This window comes from Chrysemys picta, chromosome 4 (genome assembly GCF_011386835.1).
Source record: "Chrysemys picta bellii isolate R12L10 chromosome 4, ASM1138683v2, whole genome shotgun sequence".
Taxonomy (NCBI): Eukaryota; Metazoa; Chordata; order Testudines; family Emydidae; genus Chrysemys; species Chrysemys picta.
Window position 1 is genome coordinate 129170482 of NC_088794.1, and position 19958 is coordinate 129190439.

General features: G+C 44.2%; 2 protein-coding genes across 18 annotated transcripts in view; one reads left to right on the top strand and one right to left on the bottom strand.

Moving 5' to 3' along the window:
* Positions 1–16467, top strand: part of VRK1 (VRK serine/threonine kinase 1) — a 58468-nt gene extending 42001 nt beyond the window's left edge. For all 17 annotated transcript variants that reach the window (XM_005307013.4, XM_024103299.3, XM_042858692.2 and 14 more), the window contains one exon: positions 15220–16467. In XM_005307013.4, the coding sequence (XP_005307070.1) occupies positions 15220–15307 (88 nt within the window). In that variant the 3' untranslated portion in view covers positions 15308–16467. The remainder of the gene's footprint in view (positions 1–15219) is intronic.
* Positions 10950–13500, bottom strand: LOC135983196 (uncharacterized). The gene is made up of 2 exons (XM_065593585.1): positions 12520–13500; positions 10950–11525 (listed from the first exon to the last, which is right to left on the bottom strand). The coding sequence occupies exons 1-2, from the start codon at positions 13094–13096 to the stop codon at positions 11050–11052; spliced, it is 1053 nt and encodes a 350-aa protein (XP_065449657.1). The 5' UTR covers positions 13097–13500; the 3' UTR covers positions 10950–11049.
* Positions 16468–19958: the final 3491 nt, after the last annotated feature.

Below are 19958 nucleotides of genomic sequence, written 5' to 3' on the forward strand. Positions count from 1 at the left end.
TCATCAAAAAGGGCACCAAGACCACTGGCACCAAGACTTAAGACACTGACTAGCCTGACACCTGCACTCTGGCATCAACGACCTCTGCACTGAGTGCTTTGGCACAGACTCCAGCACAAGGAGACCCATGTCATCTGCTTTTACAAAGTGCCAAGCAACAGACCCACACCAAGTGCAAATGCAGCTTTGTGTGTGTAGTGGATTCATCCTCCAGGAGGACTTAAAACATTCCTCCAGAGATGCCTTTTCCAAGTCCTCCTCGATGTTAAGGGCTGGGCGCATGGTACTGACTTTGAAGAACGTGCAAGAGACCGCGTTACTTACGCTGTTTTTGACACCGGAACCATATGGGTACTGAGATATGCCTTGGAGGTACTGACATCTCCTGTCTCCTTAGTACCAGGACAGGCACCTCACCAGAGGCCCCGGACCTGGATTTACCCCAGCAGAACCATTGTTCCCAGAGGATGTACTTCTATTCACCATTTCCAACTCACTCCTTCTCCCCTACATCATATAGGGAACCTCTCTTATCAGACCATAAAAGGATCTGAGCGGGAGGTCTAGAAATGTTCCATTCTGGGCATTTGTGTGACTGGCAGTGGACAAGTCAACAGCGATCTGGCCAGTACCCTTAATGTTCCACATTGGCCTTTGTGGGCCTACGGAGGTTCACCTTCCTGTGTGTCAAGAAACAGATCATGGTCACGTGTGTCCAGGAAAAGGAGGTGGTTTTGATCATCATCGACCTGAATGGCCAGGCCCCTCACCAGAAATGGAGGAAGCCCCTCATAAGCAAGTGGAGACTGCCCTCCCCACTGAAGGAGTCTTCAAGTTCTCCTAATAAGACAGTCACTTCAGCCCCTACACCAGCCGTTGATGACTCTAGAGCCTTCCAAGACCTGCTCTTGAGGATAGTTGAAACCTTGGATGTGGAGACACTGATCCAAGAGAACACACACAAGTTGTTCATCATTCACAGCTGCTTAGTGCTATCAAGAATTTCCCTCCCAATTAATGAGGGTGTACTGGACCCAGCAAAGTAGAAAGGTACCAGGTACCACCTAAGGGCTTTTGAACACTTTTCTGGGCATCCTGTACCAGGATCACTAGCAGTACTTGTGGTCAAGGAAAAAAAACAGGTCCATGGCAATCACAATAAGATCTGTCTGATGGCAACAGCTCTCTGGGATTCTGAGAAGTCCAGGCAACTATAGAGACTTAATCTCCAAGGGAATGGAGCTGTTCTGCAATAAGACAAATGAGGCACTCCATTCCATCAAGGATTTGAGGGCAGTGCTGAGGTTACTAGGGATCTACACCTAAGCCATTTCAGTACCAGCTCCTGCAGTGGCAAAGAACGCTGTTGTACCCTACAGTCACCAACCAGATTACGCACACTGATATACCAGGAGATGGGATGGCAGTCATCCTTTTCCATTGCGCACCAGGCTCCATCCCAGAGGCAGCAGGTTGGATGGGAGCCATGTCAGGATCCAACCCAGCGATGACAATCAGAAATTGCTTTGCCCCTTTCCATTGGGTGTGGTCAGAGATAAAGCCAACAAGTGGGTGGTGAACATTGTAGCCATTCTTTGCTTGCTCCCCACTATTCACCCAGTCCCTCTTCAAGGACCCTTCTCATGAGAAGCTAATACTAAAAGAAGTGGTCTTGTTGTTTCATCTGTAAGCATGGGAGACGTTTCTTAGGAGTACAGGGTAAGAGGCTTCTCTTACCTCCAAACTCCCTTTGTTTCTTTATTTCAAAGAAAGGGTTCTTCATCCTATTCTAGACCTGAGGAGACTGAATATGTGCGCTGTCTCAGATTCAGCATGGTAATGCTTGCCTCCATCATTCCATCTCTTCAGGCTCAAGACTGGTTTGTGGCTTTTGACTTACAGGACCTGTACTTCCATGTTGCCATCCACTCACCCTATAGGAAGAACCTGAAAGTTACAGCAGAGCCAAATCACTTCCTGAACAAGGTACCGTCTTTTGGACTCTACAGTATGAGGGATCTTCATGAAATGCTTTGCAATGGTAGCAGCATGTCTGAAGAAAAAAGAGCATCCACATCAATCCATATGTAGATGGCTGAGTGAATGGAGGCAGGTCATATCAGGATGCTCTGACAAGCTTCAGTTGCGTCTTCTCCTTGTTTCCCCAGCTGGGCCTCCTGATAAATTATGAAAAATCATTAATTATCCCATCTCAGATATCAGCGTTCATAGGAGCCAAGGTCAGTTCCAGGATAGTGAGACAGTTTACCTGCCAGAGGACAGATTCCCTACTCCCGTTAGGAGCCGTTAACTGTTAACTAGGGGTGGGGCTACTCAGGGAGAACTGGAGTTTAAAAAGCCAGCTTCTAAGCAACCAGAGGAGCTAGCGAACAGGAGCAGCTAATGGGGGAGTTTTGTGAGAGAGTTCTCCGGGGGAAGGAGGAGCAACTATGTTACCCTTGGGATGAGTTTGTTGTTTGTTAGTTTATTGTGTGCTTGCTACTTGATTGAAGTATAGTGTGTGGTCTGTTTGGGGGGCCATTTGCTGAGTCTAACAGCCTGCTAGGCAAGGCTGAGAGCATCTTAATGAGCCTTTGATCCCTAAGCCCTTCAGGATCATTAACGGGGGCGGGGGGGGGCGGAGGGGCAGGGCTACGTGGACAACAAGGGGCTTAAGAAAACAGCTCTTAAGCAACGCGAGCAGCTAGCGAACAGGAGCAGTTAATAGGAGTTTTGCAAGGGAGTTTTAGAGAAGGAGTAGGAGAACCAGATAACACCTGATTAACATTCTCTGAATTTAGGCAATAAATGCCCCCTCCCCTCCCAAAAAAGCTGCAGAGGTAAAAAGAATGCATGCAGAAATACAGCAGCAGAGTGGGGGCTATCCAGTTCATTGGACTGAATGCAGCATGTATGATTTACCTCTCTTGTGGGCAGTTGGCATATATGTGCATTCAGTACAGGGAGCTTATAGCCCTCAGAGACCAAGTACGGGCTTTGGAGACCAGAGTGGCTGAACTGGAAGAGCTAAGGGAGACAGAGGTACATATATGAGACTTCGTGGTACACCCCTAACCCCTGTGCGGTTGAGGAGGGTGAAAGTCTTGGGGAAGGAGAACATCAAACTAGAGCAAAGGGAAACGATCCCATAATTGGGACCCTTCTTCCAGGAGAAGTCATGATGTCCTCTTTTACTGAGGACTCCTCTCCGGGGAAGGAATCCCAGTTATTAGGAAGAGACAGTTAATAGTAATGGGAGATTGGATCATTAGAAATATAGATAGTTGAGTTTGTGATGACCAGGAGAAGCGCATGGTGAATTGCCTGATGGGTGTGAACGTTGCAAATCTCTCGAGACATCTAGACAGGCTTATGTGCAGTGCTGGGGAGGAACCGGTGGTCGTGATACACATAAGTACCAATGACATTGGGAAAGGTAGGAGAGAGATCCTGCAGTTCTGCCTGTCTAATTGGCTCTGCGCATGGAACTGGAAGCAACCATGGAGGTCCTGGGCTTTAATGTCTTACTTAGCAGCCTAAATTTGGCCTCCAGGACCTCCATGGTTGCTTCCAGTTCCATGAGCAGAGCCAGTTAGACAGGCAGAACTGCAGGATCTCAATGCATGGATGAGACAGTGATGTAGGGATGAGAGTTTAGGTTTATTAGGAGCTAGGGAACCTTTTGGGAAAGGAGGAGCCTATAAATGAAGGATAGGCTCCACCTAAACCAAAACAGAGCCAGATTGCTGGCGTGTAAAATTTAAAAGGTTATAGAGGAGTTTTTTAACTAAGGGTGGGGGGAAGCTGATAGTTGCGGAGGAGCACATGTATTATAAGGGAGGCTCTATTAATGGGGATTCTCTGTATCCTAGTAAAGAGGAGAGGGTAGAAGTTGATAAAGTACAGGAAGGAACTGAAGAAACAGTCGAATGGAAGAGTGCCATTCAATTTCATCACAAGTAAAAAGTGACAAATTTAATAAATGCTTATATACAAATGCTAGAAGTCTAAATAATAAGTTGGGCAAACCTAAGTGCCTGCTATTAAATGGGGATATTGATATAATAGGCATCATAGAAACTTGGTGGAATGATGATAATCAATGGGACATGGTAATACCAGGGTACAAAATACATTGGAATGACAGAGTAGGTTATGGTGGTCGGGGAGTGGCACTATCTATGAAGAAAAGCATAGAGTCAAATATAGTAAAAATCCTTGCATGAATCAAATAGTACCATAGAATCTCTATGGATAAAAATTCCATCGTTAAATAATAAGAGTATAGCAGTAGGAATATACTACCAACCCCACCTGACCCAGGATGGTGATGATGAAATGCTCCAGGAGATTAGAATGGTTATAACGAGAGAGAACTCAATAATAATGGTGGATTTATACTGTCTTCATATTGACTGGGTACATGTCCCCTCAGGATGGGATGCTGAGATAAAGATTCTAGACCAATGCTTCTCAAAGTCGGGCCGCCGCTTGTTCAGGGAAAGCCCCTGGCGGTCCGGGCCGATTTGTTTACCTGCTGCGTCCACAGGTTCGGCCCATCGCAGCTCCCACTGGCCGCGGTTCGCCGCTCTAGGCCAATAGGGGCTGCGGGAAGCAGCGTGGGCCGAGGGATGTACTGGCCACCCTTCCCGCAGCCCCCATTGGCCTGAAGCGGCGAACCACGGCCAGTGGGAGCTGCGATGGGCCGAACCTGTGGACGCGGCAGGTAAACAAATCAGCCCGGACCGCCAGGGGCTTTCCCTGAACAAGTGGCGGACCGGCTTTGAGAAGCACTGTTCTAGACAACATTGACTGCTTCTTGGAGTAGCTAGTCCTGGTACCCAAAAGAGGAGAAGCAATCATTTGATTTAGTCCTAAGTGCAGCATAGGATCTGGTCTAAGATGTGAATATAGCTGAACTGCTCAATAATAGCGATCGTAATGTAATTAAATTTAACATCCTTATGGGAGGGAAAGTACCAAAGAAGCCCACCACAGTAGCATTTAACTTCAGAAAGAGGAACTACACAAAAATGAGGGAACTAGTTAAATGGAAATTGAAAGGTTGTCACAAGTGAAATGGCTGCAAGCTGCATGAAAACTTTCTTAAAACACCATAATAGAGGCTCAAATTAAATGAATACCCAAATTAAAAGCATAGAGCACCCAAAAAGTGCCACCATGGCTAAAGAGAGTAAAAGAGGCAGTTAGAGACAAAAAGACATTCTTTAAAAATTGGACGTCGGATCCTACTGAGGAAAACAGAAAAAAGCGTAAACTCTGGCAAGTCAAGCGTAAAAGTATAATTAAGCAGGCCAAAAAGAATTTGAAGAGCAACCAGCAAAAGACACAAAAACTAACAGCAAAGATTTTTTTTAAAGTGCAATCAGTGGGGCCACTTGAATGATCGCGGTACTAAAAGTGCACTCAAGGAAGACCAGGCCATTGTGGAGAAGCTAAAAATATTCTTAGCATTTTCAACTGCCTCTTTCAATTAAAAGGAACTTAGCTTTTGGTTTCTTTGTGAAGCATAGCTCTACATAAATAAGTACTAGATTATTGTCTCACGGACCTTTAGGTGGGTTTTTCTTCATTCAGCCAAGACTTACACTTATGTCCATATTACTTAATGTTGAATGAATTTTGGAGACTATTGGTGTCCCACAAGTTACTGTGGAAGGCCGATCATGTGATCCTCTTCTCTTTTGGGTCTGCCCTTAGCTCTGCTTGCTTCCTTTTTTAAAAATAGCAATATAAATCTCTCTATATCAGGGCATGCTCCAACTGTTAACTCATGGGATGTGGGAAGAAACTCCTTAAATGGACAAGTTTTTTCCATAATTGTGTATTACTGGGTTTCTTGCTGCTTCCTTTGAAACACGTGGTATTGGTCACTGTCAGAGACCGGATACAGGAGTAGTAGACATTCTATTGGCCTGATCAGTATAGCAGTGTCTATGACTGGTGTCCAAAAGATTTAGCTCCCCAGCACCCATTTTGTCCTTCCCTTCTCTCTCCTCAAAAAGTCTTTCAGAACAAAAGGGCCTTGCAGCATGGCCTGATAGTCAATACATTTTGTTTTTGGCAAAATGAAGCAGGAAGCAAAGTTTACAGTCAAGGGATTTTAACTCAGAATGCCCCATCTACAGCATCCTCACAGTTAAACCTGTGGGGTTGTAATCTGTAGTGCCTCAAAAGATCTGGCTTTATAGGTTAAAACCAGCACATTCTAATTACATTTGGAAATTAATAGGAAGCCACTGCAAGCTGGGGAGGGATAGCTCAGTGTTTTGAACATTGGCCTGAGCATTGGCCTGCTAAAGCCAGGGTTGTGCGTTCAATCCTTAAGGGGGCCATTTAGGGATCTGGGGCAAAAATCTGCCTGGGGAGTGGTTCTGCTTTGAGCAGGGGGTTGGACTAGATGACCTCCTGAGGTCCCTTCCAACCCTGACATTCTATCATTCTAAGTTGCAGAGCACAGGAATATTGTGCTTCCTGCAAGAGATACTTTCTAACAAACTGTCTGCTGTATTCTGCACCAACTGTATTTAAATGTGATAGGAAACAATTCTTTCTTTTATGTCCTGATCAGAATTTATCTGAGGAGTTAAAAGAATGGTTTGAATGGAGAAAAAAGCCCGTGGTGTAAGGGGTGTCTTACATTAAAGATCCTTGTAAGTGGGAGAAGGGTGTTTGACTCCCGTGAGTCAGTATAAAACTCTTAACACTTTTTTGTAGTTTTTCCTGGTTAATGTCATCCATACACATTTTAAAATTGGTAAATATATTTATTGAAAACTGGTTTTAATATATGGTTATAGAAAAAAATTAGTCAATAGTTTATTTCTGGTATATGAAATATACGAGTCTGTTTACTCTGTATGTTTGGGAAAATAGGTTTTCTATCAGTCCTCTTATTCTAAGAGCTCTCTGAGACACTAATGGCTTAATTCAGTTTAATTTAGAACAGAGGACATGGCTAACTCTTGTTGGACCTAATAAAATGTGGAAACTTTTTTGTGTTTACCTTCTATTCAAAATTAATAAGGATATCATTTTGCATGTGATCTGATCCTGTAACAAAGTGCAAGACTTCTGGGGAAAATCTTCCATTGGTCAATATTTTGTGTAATAGAAATTTTTCATGTTCAGCTGAATTGTTTCATAATAATAAATTAATAGTCATCTCTCTCTTGTTAATCCATAGTTAGATATATTGAAGAATGCTGAGTGGGTGTTGCAGTACTTGCAGTCCAAACCTGGGTTTAAGGACCTGGAAGTGAAATTTACTTCTGGGGATGAAGGGGGGGGGGGGGGGGGAATACTGTACTGACTCATTGAAGCACTTACTTACAGTGAAATGAAACCTTTTCAGGATTTTATTAAGCAATATATTTAAATAAAATATTTTTTCTGATTGAATTCACTGCCTAATGGAAGGGTTGATTTTTTTTTTTTTAAACATGTACTATATATGGTTATTTATGTATGTGGAATTGGTTGTTGGGATGTCTTCAACAAAGTAATTGAAATACAGGTTTTCTTTTACAATTGTAAAAGTAGTTTGATTTAAGCAACTTAATATTTTTAGTTCATTTTGTAATAAAACACTTGAAACCCCAACCTCAGTCCTACGGCACGTACAGCATAGGATCATGGAATCATACATTGTTGTTTGTCCTGCTCGTTTTCCCATGATATCCTCACCTTGTGAAAATTCCAGACTACCTGTGTTATGGTGTCATCTACCAGGAAACACAGAAGCAAAGAACAATGAAAAGCAGTGTGTATAAAAGCAGACTCTACTCCTCAGTCCTTTAGTTTTTCTTTGCTTCTTCCTTCCTGGAATCATGGAATTAATTTTTCCACTCTTTTAAATTCAGTTCCTCCTTTTCCTTTAGTGATTTGTGAAAAACATTAGGAGATGACCACAAGAGAAGAGACAAGTCTAAATATGGTCTCTTGATCCTACTTTGATTGTACAGGTTTCCAGTGCCTCAACAATCTTGGAGAAACATCACATTCCAATGTTTCCTATATTAATTGTGCAGGCTCTCCTTGCAGGAAAATTTTTGGGGAGAACCCTTCAGGGGAACATATAACTCTTGTACTCTCATTCTTTAAAGGAAAAAGGGCTCTACCACAGATCTTTATTCCTTCTGCCCTATTGATTTGTTTGCAGCTGGTCAGTCTTAGTGATGTGTCTAGTTCTGGTGTTGTTTTTGGGTCCAGTGCTGCTTTGGTTTTAGCTCTCCCCCAGTCTTTGCTGCCTGACTGCAAGTGCCCGCTGCCCCTGTGTCAGAGAGAACAGAATGTGTGGTGATACGCACATCTGGCCTTCTCTTGCACATAAAATGGCTCCTTTTGTAAGATTACGTGTCTCAGGCCTGCTCAGTTCAATCTACCTTCTAGACACCTTGCCCCTGATTGGGAGCAGCTTTCATTACACCACTGAGTCGTTACTGTCAATGCAGGGAGTTTCCCTATGCTGTATTTCCAGGAAAAGTGTTGCAGTTTCTTCAACAATATTGCAGCAAGGTACATTCTTGGATGTTAAATTTCTTAATTTTTATGACAATGAGGTTTACGCTTATGTCAGTATGTGTTCCTCTCCTCTCCATCCCCTTTTAGGCTCTCAGGCCTTGTCTACACTACGAGAGTAGTTCGATTTTACTTGCATCGAATTTTTGTAATCGATATTGCAAAGTCGAACGTGTGTGTCCACACTAAGGACAGTAATTCGACTTTGTGCGTCCACACTAACGGTGATAGCGTCGACATTCGAAGCGGTGCACTGTGGTCAGCTATCCCACAGTTCCCGCAGTCCCCTCTGCCCATTGGAATTCTGGGTGTAGCCGGCAATGCCTTCTGGGTAACAAAATGAGTCGAGGGTGCTTTTGGGAAACTGTCGTCATCCGTCCATCACTCCCGCCCTCCCTCCCTGAAAGCGCCGGCGGGAAAACAGTTCGCGCGCTTTTCCAGTCATTGACAGCGCGGACGCCACTGTACTCCGAGCATGGAGCCCGCTGCGACCATCGCTGCAGTTGTGGCCGCTCTCAACGTCTCGCAGCTTATCATAAAGGTTTCCCTGAGGCAGATGCAGAAAAGTCAGGCAAGGAGGCTACGGCACCGCGGTGATGTCCTGAAGTCTGAGAGTAGCACAGACCTGTCAGAAAGCAGGCGACCCAGCGCCGAGGACATCACAGTGGCAATGGGTCATGTTGATGCCGTGGAACGGCGATTCTGGGCACGGGAGACAAGCACTGAGTGGTGGGACCGCATAGTGCTGCAGGTCTGGGATGAATCCCAGTGGCTGCGAAACTTTCGCATGCGGAAGGGAACTTTCCTGGAACTTTGTGAGTTGCTGTCCCCTGCCCTGAAGCGCAGTGACACCCGGTTGCGAGCTGCACTGAGTGTACAGAAGCGAGTGGCCATAGCCCTGTGGAAGCTTGCAACGCCAGACAGCTACCGGTCAGTCGCGAACCAGTTTGGGGTGGGCAAATCTACCGTGGGGGTTGTTGTGATGCAAGTAGCGAAGGCAATCGTTGATGTACTGCTGCCAAAGGTAGTGACCCTGGGAAACGTGGAGGCGATCATAGATGGCTTCGCAGCGATGGGATTCCCAAACTGCGGTGGGGCCATAGATGGAACTCACATCCCTATCCTGGCACCGGACCACCAGGCCACCCAGTACATTAACCGAAAGGGATACTTTTCCATGGTGCTGCAAGCACTGGTGGACCACAGGGGACGTTTTACCAACATCTACGTGGGATGGCCGGGCAAGGTTCATGACGCTCGTGTTTTCAGGAACTCTGGTCTGTTTAGACGGCTGCAACAAGGTATTTACTTCCCGGACCACAAAATAACTGTTGGGGATGTGGAGATGCCTATAGTCATCCTCGGGGACCCAGCCTACCCGCTAATGCCCTGGCTCATGAAGCCCTATACTGGCGCCCTGGACACTGAAAAAGAACTCTTCAACTACCGGCTGAGCAAGTGCAGAATGGTGGTGGAGTGTGCTTTTGGCCGTCTCAAGGGGAGATGGAGAAGCTTACTGACTCGCTGTGATCTCAGCGAAACCAATATCCCCATTGTTATAGCAGCTTGCTGTGTGCTCCACAATCTCTGTGAGAGCAAGGGGGAGACCTTTATGGCGGGGTGGGAGGTTGAGGAAAATAGCCTGGCTGGTGATTACTCACAGCCAGACAGCCGGGCGATTAGAAGAGACCAGCGGGAAGCGCTGTGCATCCGGGAGGCTTTGAAAGCAAAGTTCCTGAGTGAGCAGGGTAACCTGTGATTTTATAGTTTGTGTACTGAGAAGCTAAACCTGCCCCCGTTTCTTTACCCAGGTAATGTTGACTATCCTATCCAGTTACATACCCCCTTCACCCCCCCTCCAACACACGTGTCGAAATAAAAATAGTTCTACTTTGTTAAAGCACACCGTTTTCTTTAATACTGTTTTAGCGGGAATTTTTTAAAACTGGGACGCAGACTGTGGTGCGGGGCGGGTCTAGTGTTGTGATGCGAATGCAGCTTCTAAACTCAAGGATTGACAGGCTCCGCTGCGGTGGGATGCTTGTTTCAACGGAGCCTGTCACCCCTCCTGATCGGGACTGTGTGTATGGGAGGTCTATTTGACTTTGTGGCAGGGGGAGGACGGTTACAGATCCCATGCTGTGTGGCTCTGTGATCCTGTCTAAGGACCGGCGCTTAAGATCTGTAACTGCCCTCCCCCGCCACAAAGTCACAGAGCAACCCACCCCCCCCAACATTACATCAAAACAACCTCCCAGACTAACCGGGGCAACTAGTCACTGCATCACTGCACTGTGTATGTGCCCTGCTGCTGTGCCTGCCCCCGACTATGTACCCTGCCAAAGGAGACTGTCCTGTCCAATTTCCAACCCCCTTTCCCCTCCTCCTCCAAAAGAACATGATTGAAACAGTAGTTAACAGAAACGAATTTTTTATTATCAACTACACATGGCATTGGGAGGTGAAACTTGGACGTGGGCTTGTGTCAGGCGGGAAGGAAAGAACTTTTCAAATTTTGGGAAATGAGAGCCTTCTGCTACTAGAGCTCTCTGCAGGGGTGGAGTGAGAGTTAGCAGGGACTCTGCCGCCTCTCCTTCTTTGCACTTTGGGTGAGGTGGGTATGGGACTTGGTGGCGGGGGAGGGCGGTTAGAGATGGACTGCAGCGGGGCTCTGTCCTCCTGCCTCCGTTCCTGCAGAACATCCACAAGGCGCCGGAGTGTGTCCGTTTGCTCCCTCAGTAGTCCAAGCAGCGTTAGAGTCGCCTGCTGGTCTTCCTGCCGCCACCTCTCCTCCCGATCCATGTTGGCTTGGTGCATTCGGGTCAAGTTCTCCCGCCACTGGGTCTGCTGTGCTGCCTGGGCTTGGGAAGAGGCCATAAGCTCAGAGAACATGTCCTCCCGTGTCCTCTTCTTCCTACGCCTAATCCGCGCTAGCCTCTGGGAGTGTGATTCCAGGCTAGGTTGTGAGACAGTCACAGACGGGGCTGTGGAAATGGGAAAAAGGGAGTGAATTCCTCTGAAAGATAAATGTAGTTGTGAACAAAGAACATAGTCTTTCTCTGTGAACAAGACCATGCACAGCACCTTTCACATGCGCACTCAGCACAAGGTCGAATTCTCGGCCTTCGCATTCTGTGCCTGGGGTCTTGAACAGCACATTTGAGAAGCGAGGCAGCACAACGGAATTTCTGTTGCAGGCAGACATGGTAAGCCGTACACTTGTGGCAGTTTAAAACTTTTATATTACCACTGGCCTCATTTCACATTTAAATCAATGTCAGTCCCTGCTGCCAGCAATCCGGCAAGCGGGAACTCTGCCCCTGTCCCACCCCCTCGCGGCTGTCCCCGGGAACGATCCCTTTCGGCTGCCCCTCTCCCGCCTCCACCGCGTGGCTGCAAACCAGCGGTTACAGTTCTGTAAAGGAACGGGAAAGCAGTCCCAACACTAACATTCCCCTACCTAATTAAAAGCAGGTCACCATGGCCGACATCACCCTGATGAGGATCTCCGAGAGCGACAAAGAGAGAATGCTCCGGGAAAGCCTCCAAAGACCAGGGCCGTATGCCGCCCTGCTGTGCAGAGCAATGATCCCCGAGTACCTGATAATCTCGTGGCGCGGCAACGTGTCGTACTTCGGAGGACCCAATAAGGCCGCTCTCCCCAAGAACCTCATGCAACGGCTTTCAAGTTACCTCCAGGAGAGCTTCATCGAGATGTCCCAGGAGGATTACTGCTCTATCCCCGCACATATAGACCGCATTTTACTGTAGCTGCAGTAGCAGGGAATACACAGTAGAGCGGCTTGTGCAGGACAATCACTGAAAACCGGACATTGCTAGATTTCTTTTCAAAACTTGCACTGCCCCTTACTAAACCGTTAAGCGCCTAGGGCACACTAATCATGAACAACCCATTCTTTTAATTGTTAATATTCCTGTTTTGTTAAAAATAAATGTTTAGATGTTTACAACACTTACTGGCTGATCCTTCACCAGATTCTGTGTCCGGGGTAATGGCTGGGGACGCTTCGTAGGGGATCTCTGTAAGGGTGATGAAGAGATCCTGGCTGTCGGGGAAATCAGCGTTGTGAGAGCTGCCAACTGCCTCGCCCTCCTCATCTCCTTCCTCATCTTCCCCGTCCCCTAACATGTCTGAGGAACCGGCCGTGGACAGTATCCCATCCTCAGAGTCCACGGTCACTGGTGGGGTAGTGGTGGCGGCAGCACCGAGGATGGAATGCAGTGCCTCGTAGAAACGGGATGTCTGGGGATGGGATCCGGAGCGTCCGTTTGCCTCTTTGGTCTTCTGGTAGCCTTGTCTCAGCTCCTTGATTTTCACGCGGCACTGCGTTGCATCCCGGCTGTATCCTCTCTCTGCCATGTCTTTAGAGATCTTCTCGTAGATCTTTGCATTCCTTCTTTTGGATCGCAGCTCGGAAAGCACGGACTCATCGCCCCACACAGCGATGAGATCCAAGACTTCACGATCAGTCCATGCTGGGGCTCTCTTTCTATTCACAGACTGCATGGCCATCACTGCTGGAGAGCTCTGCATCGTTGCCAGTGCTGCTGTGCTCGCCACGATGTCCAGACAGGAAATGAGATTCAAACTGGCCAGACAGGAAAAGGAATTCAAATTCAAATTTTCCCGGGGCTTTTCCTGTGTGGCTGGTCAGAGCATCCGAGCTCGCACTGCTGTCCAGAGCGTCAACAGAGTGGTGCACTGTGGGATAGCTCCCGGAGCTATTAGCGTCGATTTCCATCCACACCTAGCCTAATTCGACATGGCCATGTCGAATTTAGCGCTACTCCCCTCGTCGGGGAGGAGTACAGAAGTCGAATTAAAGAGACCTCTATGTCGAACTAAATAGCATCGCAGTGTGGACGGGTGCAGGGTTAATTCGATTTAACGGCGCTAACTTCGACATAAACGCCTAGTGTAGACCAGGCCTTAGATATTTAGGACTTCATGACAAAGAAACTTCTTCCCACCTCCTTGTTTTGCTTGATTTTAAAAATCCTTGAGAACTGAACTCATGAATGGGGAGCTTGAGAACTCATGCATCTTCTCCCTACAACCAAAAAGTTTATTTTTCCACTTAACATCTTCCTGCTGGGAGGCCCTCTCTAATATTCAGATATGGATGAATGGATTCTCTTTGCAGCATTCCATCCATCCAGCCCTTCCTTTGAGCAGAAGGAAAATATCCCATTTCTCTTTCTTCTTTCATTGAAGAATGGAATGTTGCACATTAAGGAAGCTGCTCAGCTCAATCTGGGATGGGATTTTAGTGTCAGTCACTGAAAGGGTGAAGATTAGTTTATTTCCCCCTGCCCCCAGAAGAGGTGATTCAGGCATTGCTGTTTACCCTTCATCACAGAACAAAAGTAAGAAGAACCTCAGTGAAACCGAAAGGCAATAAACCGATAAGTGTTTTTTATAGAACACTCATCCTGTGTAACTCATTGCCACAAGATAATCATTAAGTTTACGAGCTTTGTAGGCTTCAAAAAAAAAGATTAGACACACATTTTAATGAAAACGTTGGCAATTACATAAGATATATTTTGTAAAGTTTGGAAGAGATATAAACTCAAGGATTTAAGTCAACTTTTAACTGAGGGGGGTTAGGAAGGAAGGATTCATATGCGCAGGTAATTCCATAATTTCCCATGTCAGAGTTTCTTGCACCTGCTTCTGAAGCAGCTGCTACTGGCAGTTAGCAGAGGGGCTACTGAAATAGATGGCCACTACTCTGATCCAGTATGGCAGTCCATTTGGGTAATTCCTGGGGTGACAAAGCCACCTTACTTGATAACACTGGCTTCTTCTGGTGAGCAATCAGCCATTCTCTTAAGATGACTTCCAATGAACACAAGCCCAGCTCGACTTAGGTTAGTCACACACACAACAGTAAGCAGTTAGAGGAACTGAGACAAAGTGGATAATTCTGCTTTTTTTAAAAGGTCCAGAGGTATATAGTTCATTTCTTGTAGGAACTCCAGGCATTAGTAGAAACTAAGGAGCTGAAACAATATAGATTTTGGTTGTTCTCTGTTTTTTTGAAAAAAGTTACCTATGTTTATTTTTCTTCTATTTTATTTTCCTGTCATGTGACTACCACTGGCACACACGAGTGTGTGGCTCCTGACCTCTCTCCATCAGGAAGAAAGGTGTCAGAAGTGATTCTGCATCAAGTTCTGCTCCTTTTACACCTGGCAGGCAGGTTGTCCAGTTTGCTTCCTGCTTTACTTCAAACAGGAGCTGGAGCCTCTGCCTGAGAAAAACATCTTGGCCTGTTTTGTCATATACGACTGAGCTTTTTATGAAGGAGAAAAATGAAACTAAAGAATTTTGTCAGGAAATTTAAATCCTGTTTGGATGGCAATGTTTGTTACCTTTGCTGTTACCGAAAGATTGTGAAGTAACTGATGGAGTCAGGGAGTAAGTGTGGGTGTTGTATTTAAGAGTATATTGTGTATTTTTAAAGAGATTATCAAAGATACCCACAGCCTCGGATTGGGAGCTCTTTAGTTGTAGAGTAGATGCAAACTAATTTGAGGTATTATGCTTTTAAAATGCTAATAATATAAATTATCTTCTCATAAAACTTTCCTGCTGTCTTTACTGTGTAATGATACTGTACTTTAATTTTATTCTATTTTTAAAAACTACAGATTCAGAAGCCACCAAAACACTGAAGAAAAGTTCACCGAAAGGCAGAAGAACCAGAAAGAGAGTCCAGAAGTAGAAGAACTAGAATAATGTGCTCCTCTTCTTTGCTTCGCTTTGTTTGGCTACTGTAATCTTTGCTTCTCTTTTTAATGTTTATTTTTAGAGGATTTGAAAAATGGCTGTGCTGCAGTTTGTACCTTGTTTGGAAGAATAAATGTTTTATTAAAGTGTATTTGTGTACTACATGTACAAAAATACTATCCATAAATGCAGAAGTTTTCAAGTTTTGAAGTGAGGTTGTTTTTAGTATTTGCATATTTTTTATGCTTTTGAAGGAACCTGAAGAGAAGAGAAAATTGTGCCTCTTTTGCTCCTTTATGATGTAGCAAGAAAACCTGAAACTGTATTCAAATGATTTTTTTTTCTCCTTGTTGTTATCTTAAAAATAGCAATGTCACATCTGGTCTTCCCTGTTTTTGCATGAAGACTTTTTGGAGGCATGAAATATGGACATAGCATTAACTGGAGGGGAGGGAAAGGGATTTTTGATCATTGCATAGACATCTCTTCAGGTATTTCTGAAGTGTTTGAATTAAATAATATAGATGAGTTTTACTTAATCAAGTTTCATTTGAATGGTATTTGTCTTTGTATCAGTTCTCCAATTATTCATTGTCTTCCAGGAGGGTGAGTAGGGGCAAGACCAGAATTTCTGTAACCTCCCCTGCCCCCAGTAACCAAACACACCTCAGGCTTTCTTTTTATATCATAGGGAAGCAAGAAAGGGTACAAATTCAATTTTTTCTCTACTTGGACACCTTTTTCTAATAAAAACTTGGGTCTCATACTTTTCACATCGGAATGATGCTTTACCTTTGCTTATAGGTCAGATGACATTCTCATTTGAAATTCCAGTTTTTGTAAAAAGCACTACTCTTATGCTGAACTTCCTCATGGTAATTCTTGGCCCAACAGGCATTTTTTGGAAAAATTGAATAAATGGGTATGGTCCATACTGAAAATTAACACTTTTTTGCACTTAGGCAATTCAAAAAAGTCCTCTTAATTTGGCCTGGACATAGTTCTCAAGAAGGAAATGGTGGTGTGATAAACTGCTTAAGTAGTAGTTATGAACAAATGAAATACCATACTGTACATCGCCAATTTATTCTTGGTGATTTAAATGCTTGTATAAAGTAGTTATCCAGGTATCCCACACACTGAAATAAATGGGTATGTTAACACACAAAGTGCAAAGTGTTCATTGATTAGGTGATGCACCAGATTTTCTTCTTAAACAAGGAAATTAATGTTTAAAATAAGATTTTTAAATAGACCAGTGGAAGAACACCTACTGCCTTCTCACTTCTGGCATTATCAATGCGTGAGGGAGGAAATAAACATGAGGCTTTCCTAGGACTCTGCTGTGCATAGGGATTATGGAAATACGGCTAGTATATTTCCAAGTATAGTACCACCATGTGCTAATACTTTGGCTACCTCAGATTTTACCCCTCAATGTCTGTCTAGTGAGCTTCTTTCCAGAAGTGAAGGTAAGAGGCTATGGCAGCCTTTACATTTCAATCTTTTTTCCAATTAAAGTTTGCTATCAAAAGTTAAAGTGAAAGCTAAAGTAATAATTCAAAAGCACAGCACTCAAAAATCCCCCCAGAGAAATATTACAGGCAAACAAATATAAATTATAATATCTGAATGTGCAAAGCTAGCTTTATTCATGCGTTTGTTCTTTATTGATTATTGAACATTTTAAAAAATTGAATGAAACACTTGTGAACTTTACTGGTATGCGAGATCTCTCTTCCATACTTTCCCAGTGGTCAAGACCTGTGCTTCCATTTGATAACAACCAAGACCAAACTTACATTTACAAAGACATTTTATGAAGATATTTTAGTTTGTGCTAATTTCTTGGTAACAAGAAAGAAAGGCCTCTGAGGTGAGGTGGTTATTTCAAAGTGTTCTAGGAAGTGAAGGTGCTTTAGACTCCAGGTGAATGGCTTCTTAGGCTTTCTCTGCTCTTGTTTGGTCACAAAAAAACTACATTGCAAAAGCACGATCAGAGGTCAAGAATCTCCCCAGGTGCTACGTGTGAATTTACATGATGTATAAAGTGTGGGCAACAGCAGTGGAAAGCTAAGTGGAAGATTGTGATGAAATAGTGTGATAGTTACATTTGGATGGCAAAAAGGTGGGGAAAATATACCACTTAGTTGAAGGAGTAGGGTGGTAGTTTTTGTTGACATGCCATTTGAATGTAAAACCCGTAACACAAAGGAAGCAAGCTGCCTTTAGACTGCATTTAACTGCTCTTGATGACTCCAGTTGTGTGTAAATATTAGAAAACAGCAGGGTCCTACATTCCAAGAATCACTTGAGCAGTGCCATGAAGACAAGTGTCCTTACTGGCATTGTAGTCATACTCCCAAGCTCTCCTGCTGTTTCTAATCTGTGCGCACAGCCGTGAAAAAACTGGACTGACATTTACAGGCACAGCAGGGAGACACTTGAGTAGGGAATGTTAAAGACTCCACTACCTACGTTTCAAAGTGGCCACCATACATGATAAATCTTCACAGGAGAACTAGTCTGCACTTCAACTGATGGTGTAATGAGGATATCGATAATGAAGCGGAGAACTCTTCTTTTAGTGCTGAACATTTAGCAGACAGTTGGGTTTTTTTTTTTTGTAATGTAAAATATCTGGAGGGAGAATCTAATTTGGGATGGATGCAGGATTTTTTTAGATGGTGCTAGCTTGATGGTCTTACCTTTTCCTGGTTGTTTTACAGGAATATTTCCCAGTAAGGTCAGACATCCCAGAATGAAATAATTCCTGGAATCTGCTGGTATGTACAAAAGGGTCAGTTGCTTTCGTGAGTAGAGTTTGACAGACTTTACTCACTGTTTTGTCCCAGTGAGCTGCCAGATTTGGGATGCCATAATACCAGTAATGCAATTAGGTTTTCTGCACATTGTCTGGTTGACTTCTCAGTTAAGAGTTTCTTTCCCTTTGGGAATAAGACTAGACAGACTGTCATTTGCTATTACTAATTCTGCTTAGCATTATCACTGGAGCTTTTTTTTGTAATTAGCTATCTTAGTTGGCTCTTAAATTTTAATAGCCAATTGAAGCTACGTTTTAGCCAAGTTCCATATCTAAATTGCATTCAGTCCATTAACAAAGTTGGTTAAAAGGCTATTAAAACAAAAGCCAATATATGGTGGTTAGCACTTACATGTTTGCAGTAGAAGCAATGCCAGCTTTCAATGAATTTTCTGAAGAAACATGTACTTCCTTCTAGTGAGGAAAATGCACAAACAATGACCAAACTTAGTTTTGGAAACAAAGGCTAATTTTACAAACTACTTTTGAGTCTCTTCCCCCTCCCTCCCCCCCCAAAAAAGGGTGTTTTATCTTGGGTGGAGAGGGTATTCAGGGGGGCAGTTAATGGTCCTGCTTAGATTTGACAGGTTTTTTTGAAAAGCCAAATAAATTAAATGTTTTGTCTCTTTCCCCCCCCCCCCCCCCCTTTTCAGCTGATCAAAATTATTAGCAAAACCATCTGAAGCACCTTCTGGTAGAATTGTAAGCTTGCTGAGTTTAGTTTGTAAAACATCCTGCCAGACATTAAAAAAAACTGTAGGCATGCCAGCACATAGGCTCAGAGTGCCACTTCTCTAATTGAGAGACCCTATTATATTTTTTTTATTCTGAAGACCTTTGCTGGATACCTTACCTCCCTTAGCAATTTAATGTAGCATGTTTCTAGATTTTTATCCATTGTAGCAGTAGTTTAAATTAAAGAAGATTTTGCTTTTTTGAGTTTATAACTTGCAATTAGAACATGGTAGGAGATGAACAGCTTTTGTATCATTCTGTAACAAGTAACTGTTTTCTTGGCCATTACCACTAAAAAAAAGTGGAAGGATGGCTGGGCTAGTGTGAAATTAAGACCTTAGTCCCCACTATAACTTAACACTGAGTTTACCAGTTACTGGCACGGTCGTCTCAAAATATGATTTGACCACACTGTGCATGGCTAATACTAGGTTATTAACCATGATATTTAAGTTTTGCTTTTGCCAGAGGTTGTTTTTCATTGGCACAGTATTTGTTTTTTTTGCAGTGTGAGCAGAACCCCCTAACTCTTCTTTGAGTGTTTGCTCATGTCCATTATAGTGTATGTGTATGCCCGCCATGTGCACCACCGTCGGAAAGTTTTTCCCTCAGTGGTATCCATCGGGTCAGCTCTGGTGTCCCTTGGAGATGCCCCCTCGTGGCACTGTATACAGGGGCCTTACGACCCACCACCCCCTATTCCCATGTAACCATTTTGGCTGATTCTTCAATCTGCTATGTTTCCTTTCAACTGCTGTGGTGCTCAAAGAGACAGTTTAACTAGCCATCTGTGGAGGAATCCTGGCTGGCTCTGCTGCCTCTGGGCCACCTTGTGTCTCCGACACACCATTATAGGTGGCATGACTGGATCCCTCGTTCACCAGCAATCCCTGGCTGCTAGAAGTGGTTCCTGGGAACCATATGCAGATGAGCACAACTTCTCATGCTACTCATCTATCCTCCTTGAAGTGTTCCAGGTTGGACTTTCTCTCTCCGCAATTGAAGGTTTCTCATATGATGGAGTCTATGAATTCACCCTTTTGCTTCATTTTTGTCCTTTGATTTATTGCAAAATGCCACCACTATGATAATGCATTTATT

Coding starts and splice junctions, on each gene's coding strand:
- LOC135983196 (XM_065593585.1), bottom strand. CDS start 13,096: ATGCAGAGCTCTCCAGCAGTGATGGCCATGCAGTCTGTGAATAGAAAG. Junction 11,526..12,519: donor ATCTGGTGAAGGATCAGCCA/GTAAGTGTTGTA, acceptor CCATTTCCACAG/CCCCGTCTGTGACTGTCTCA.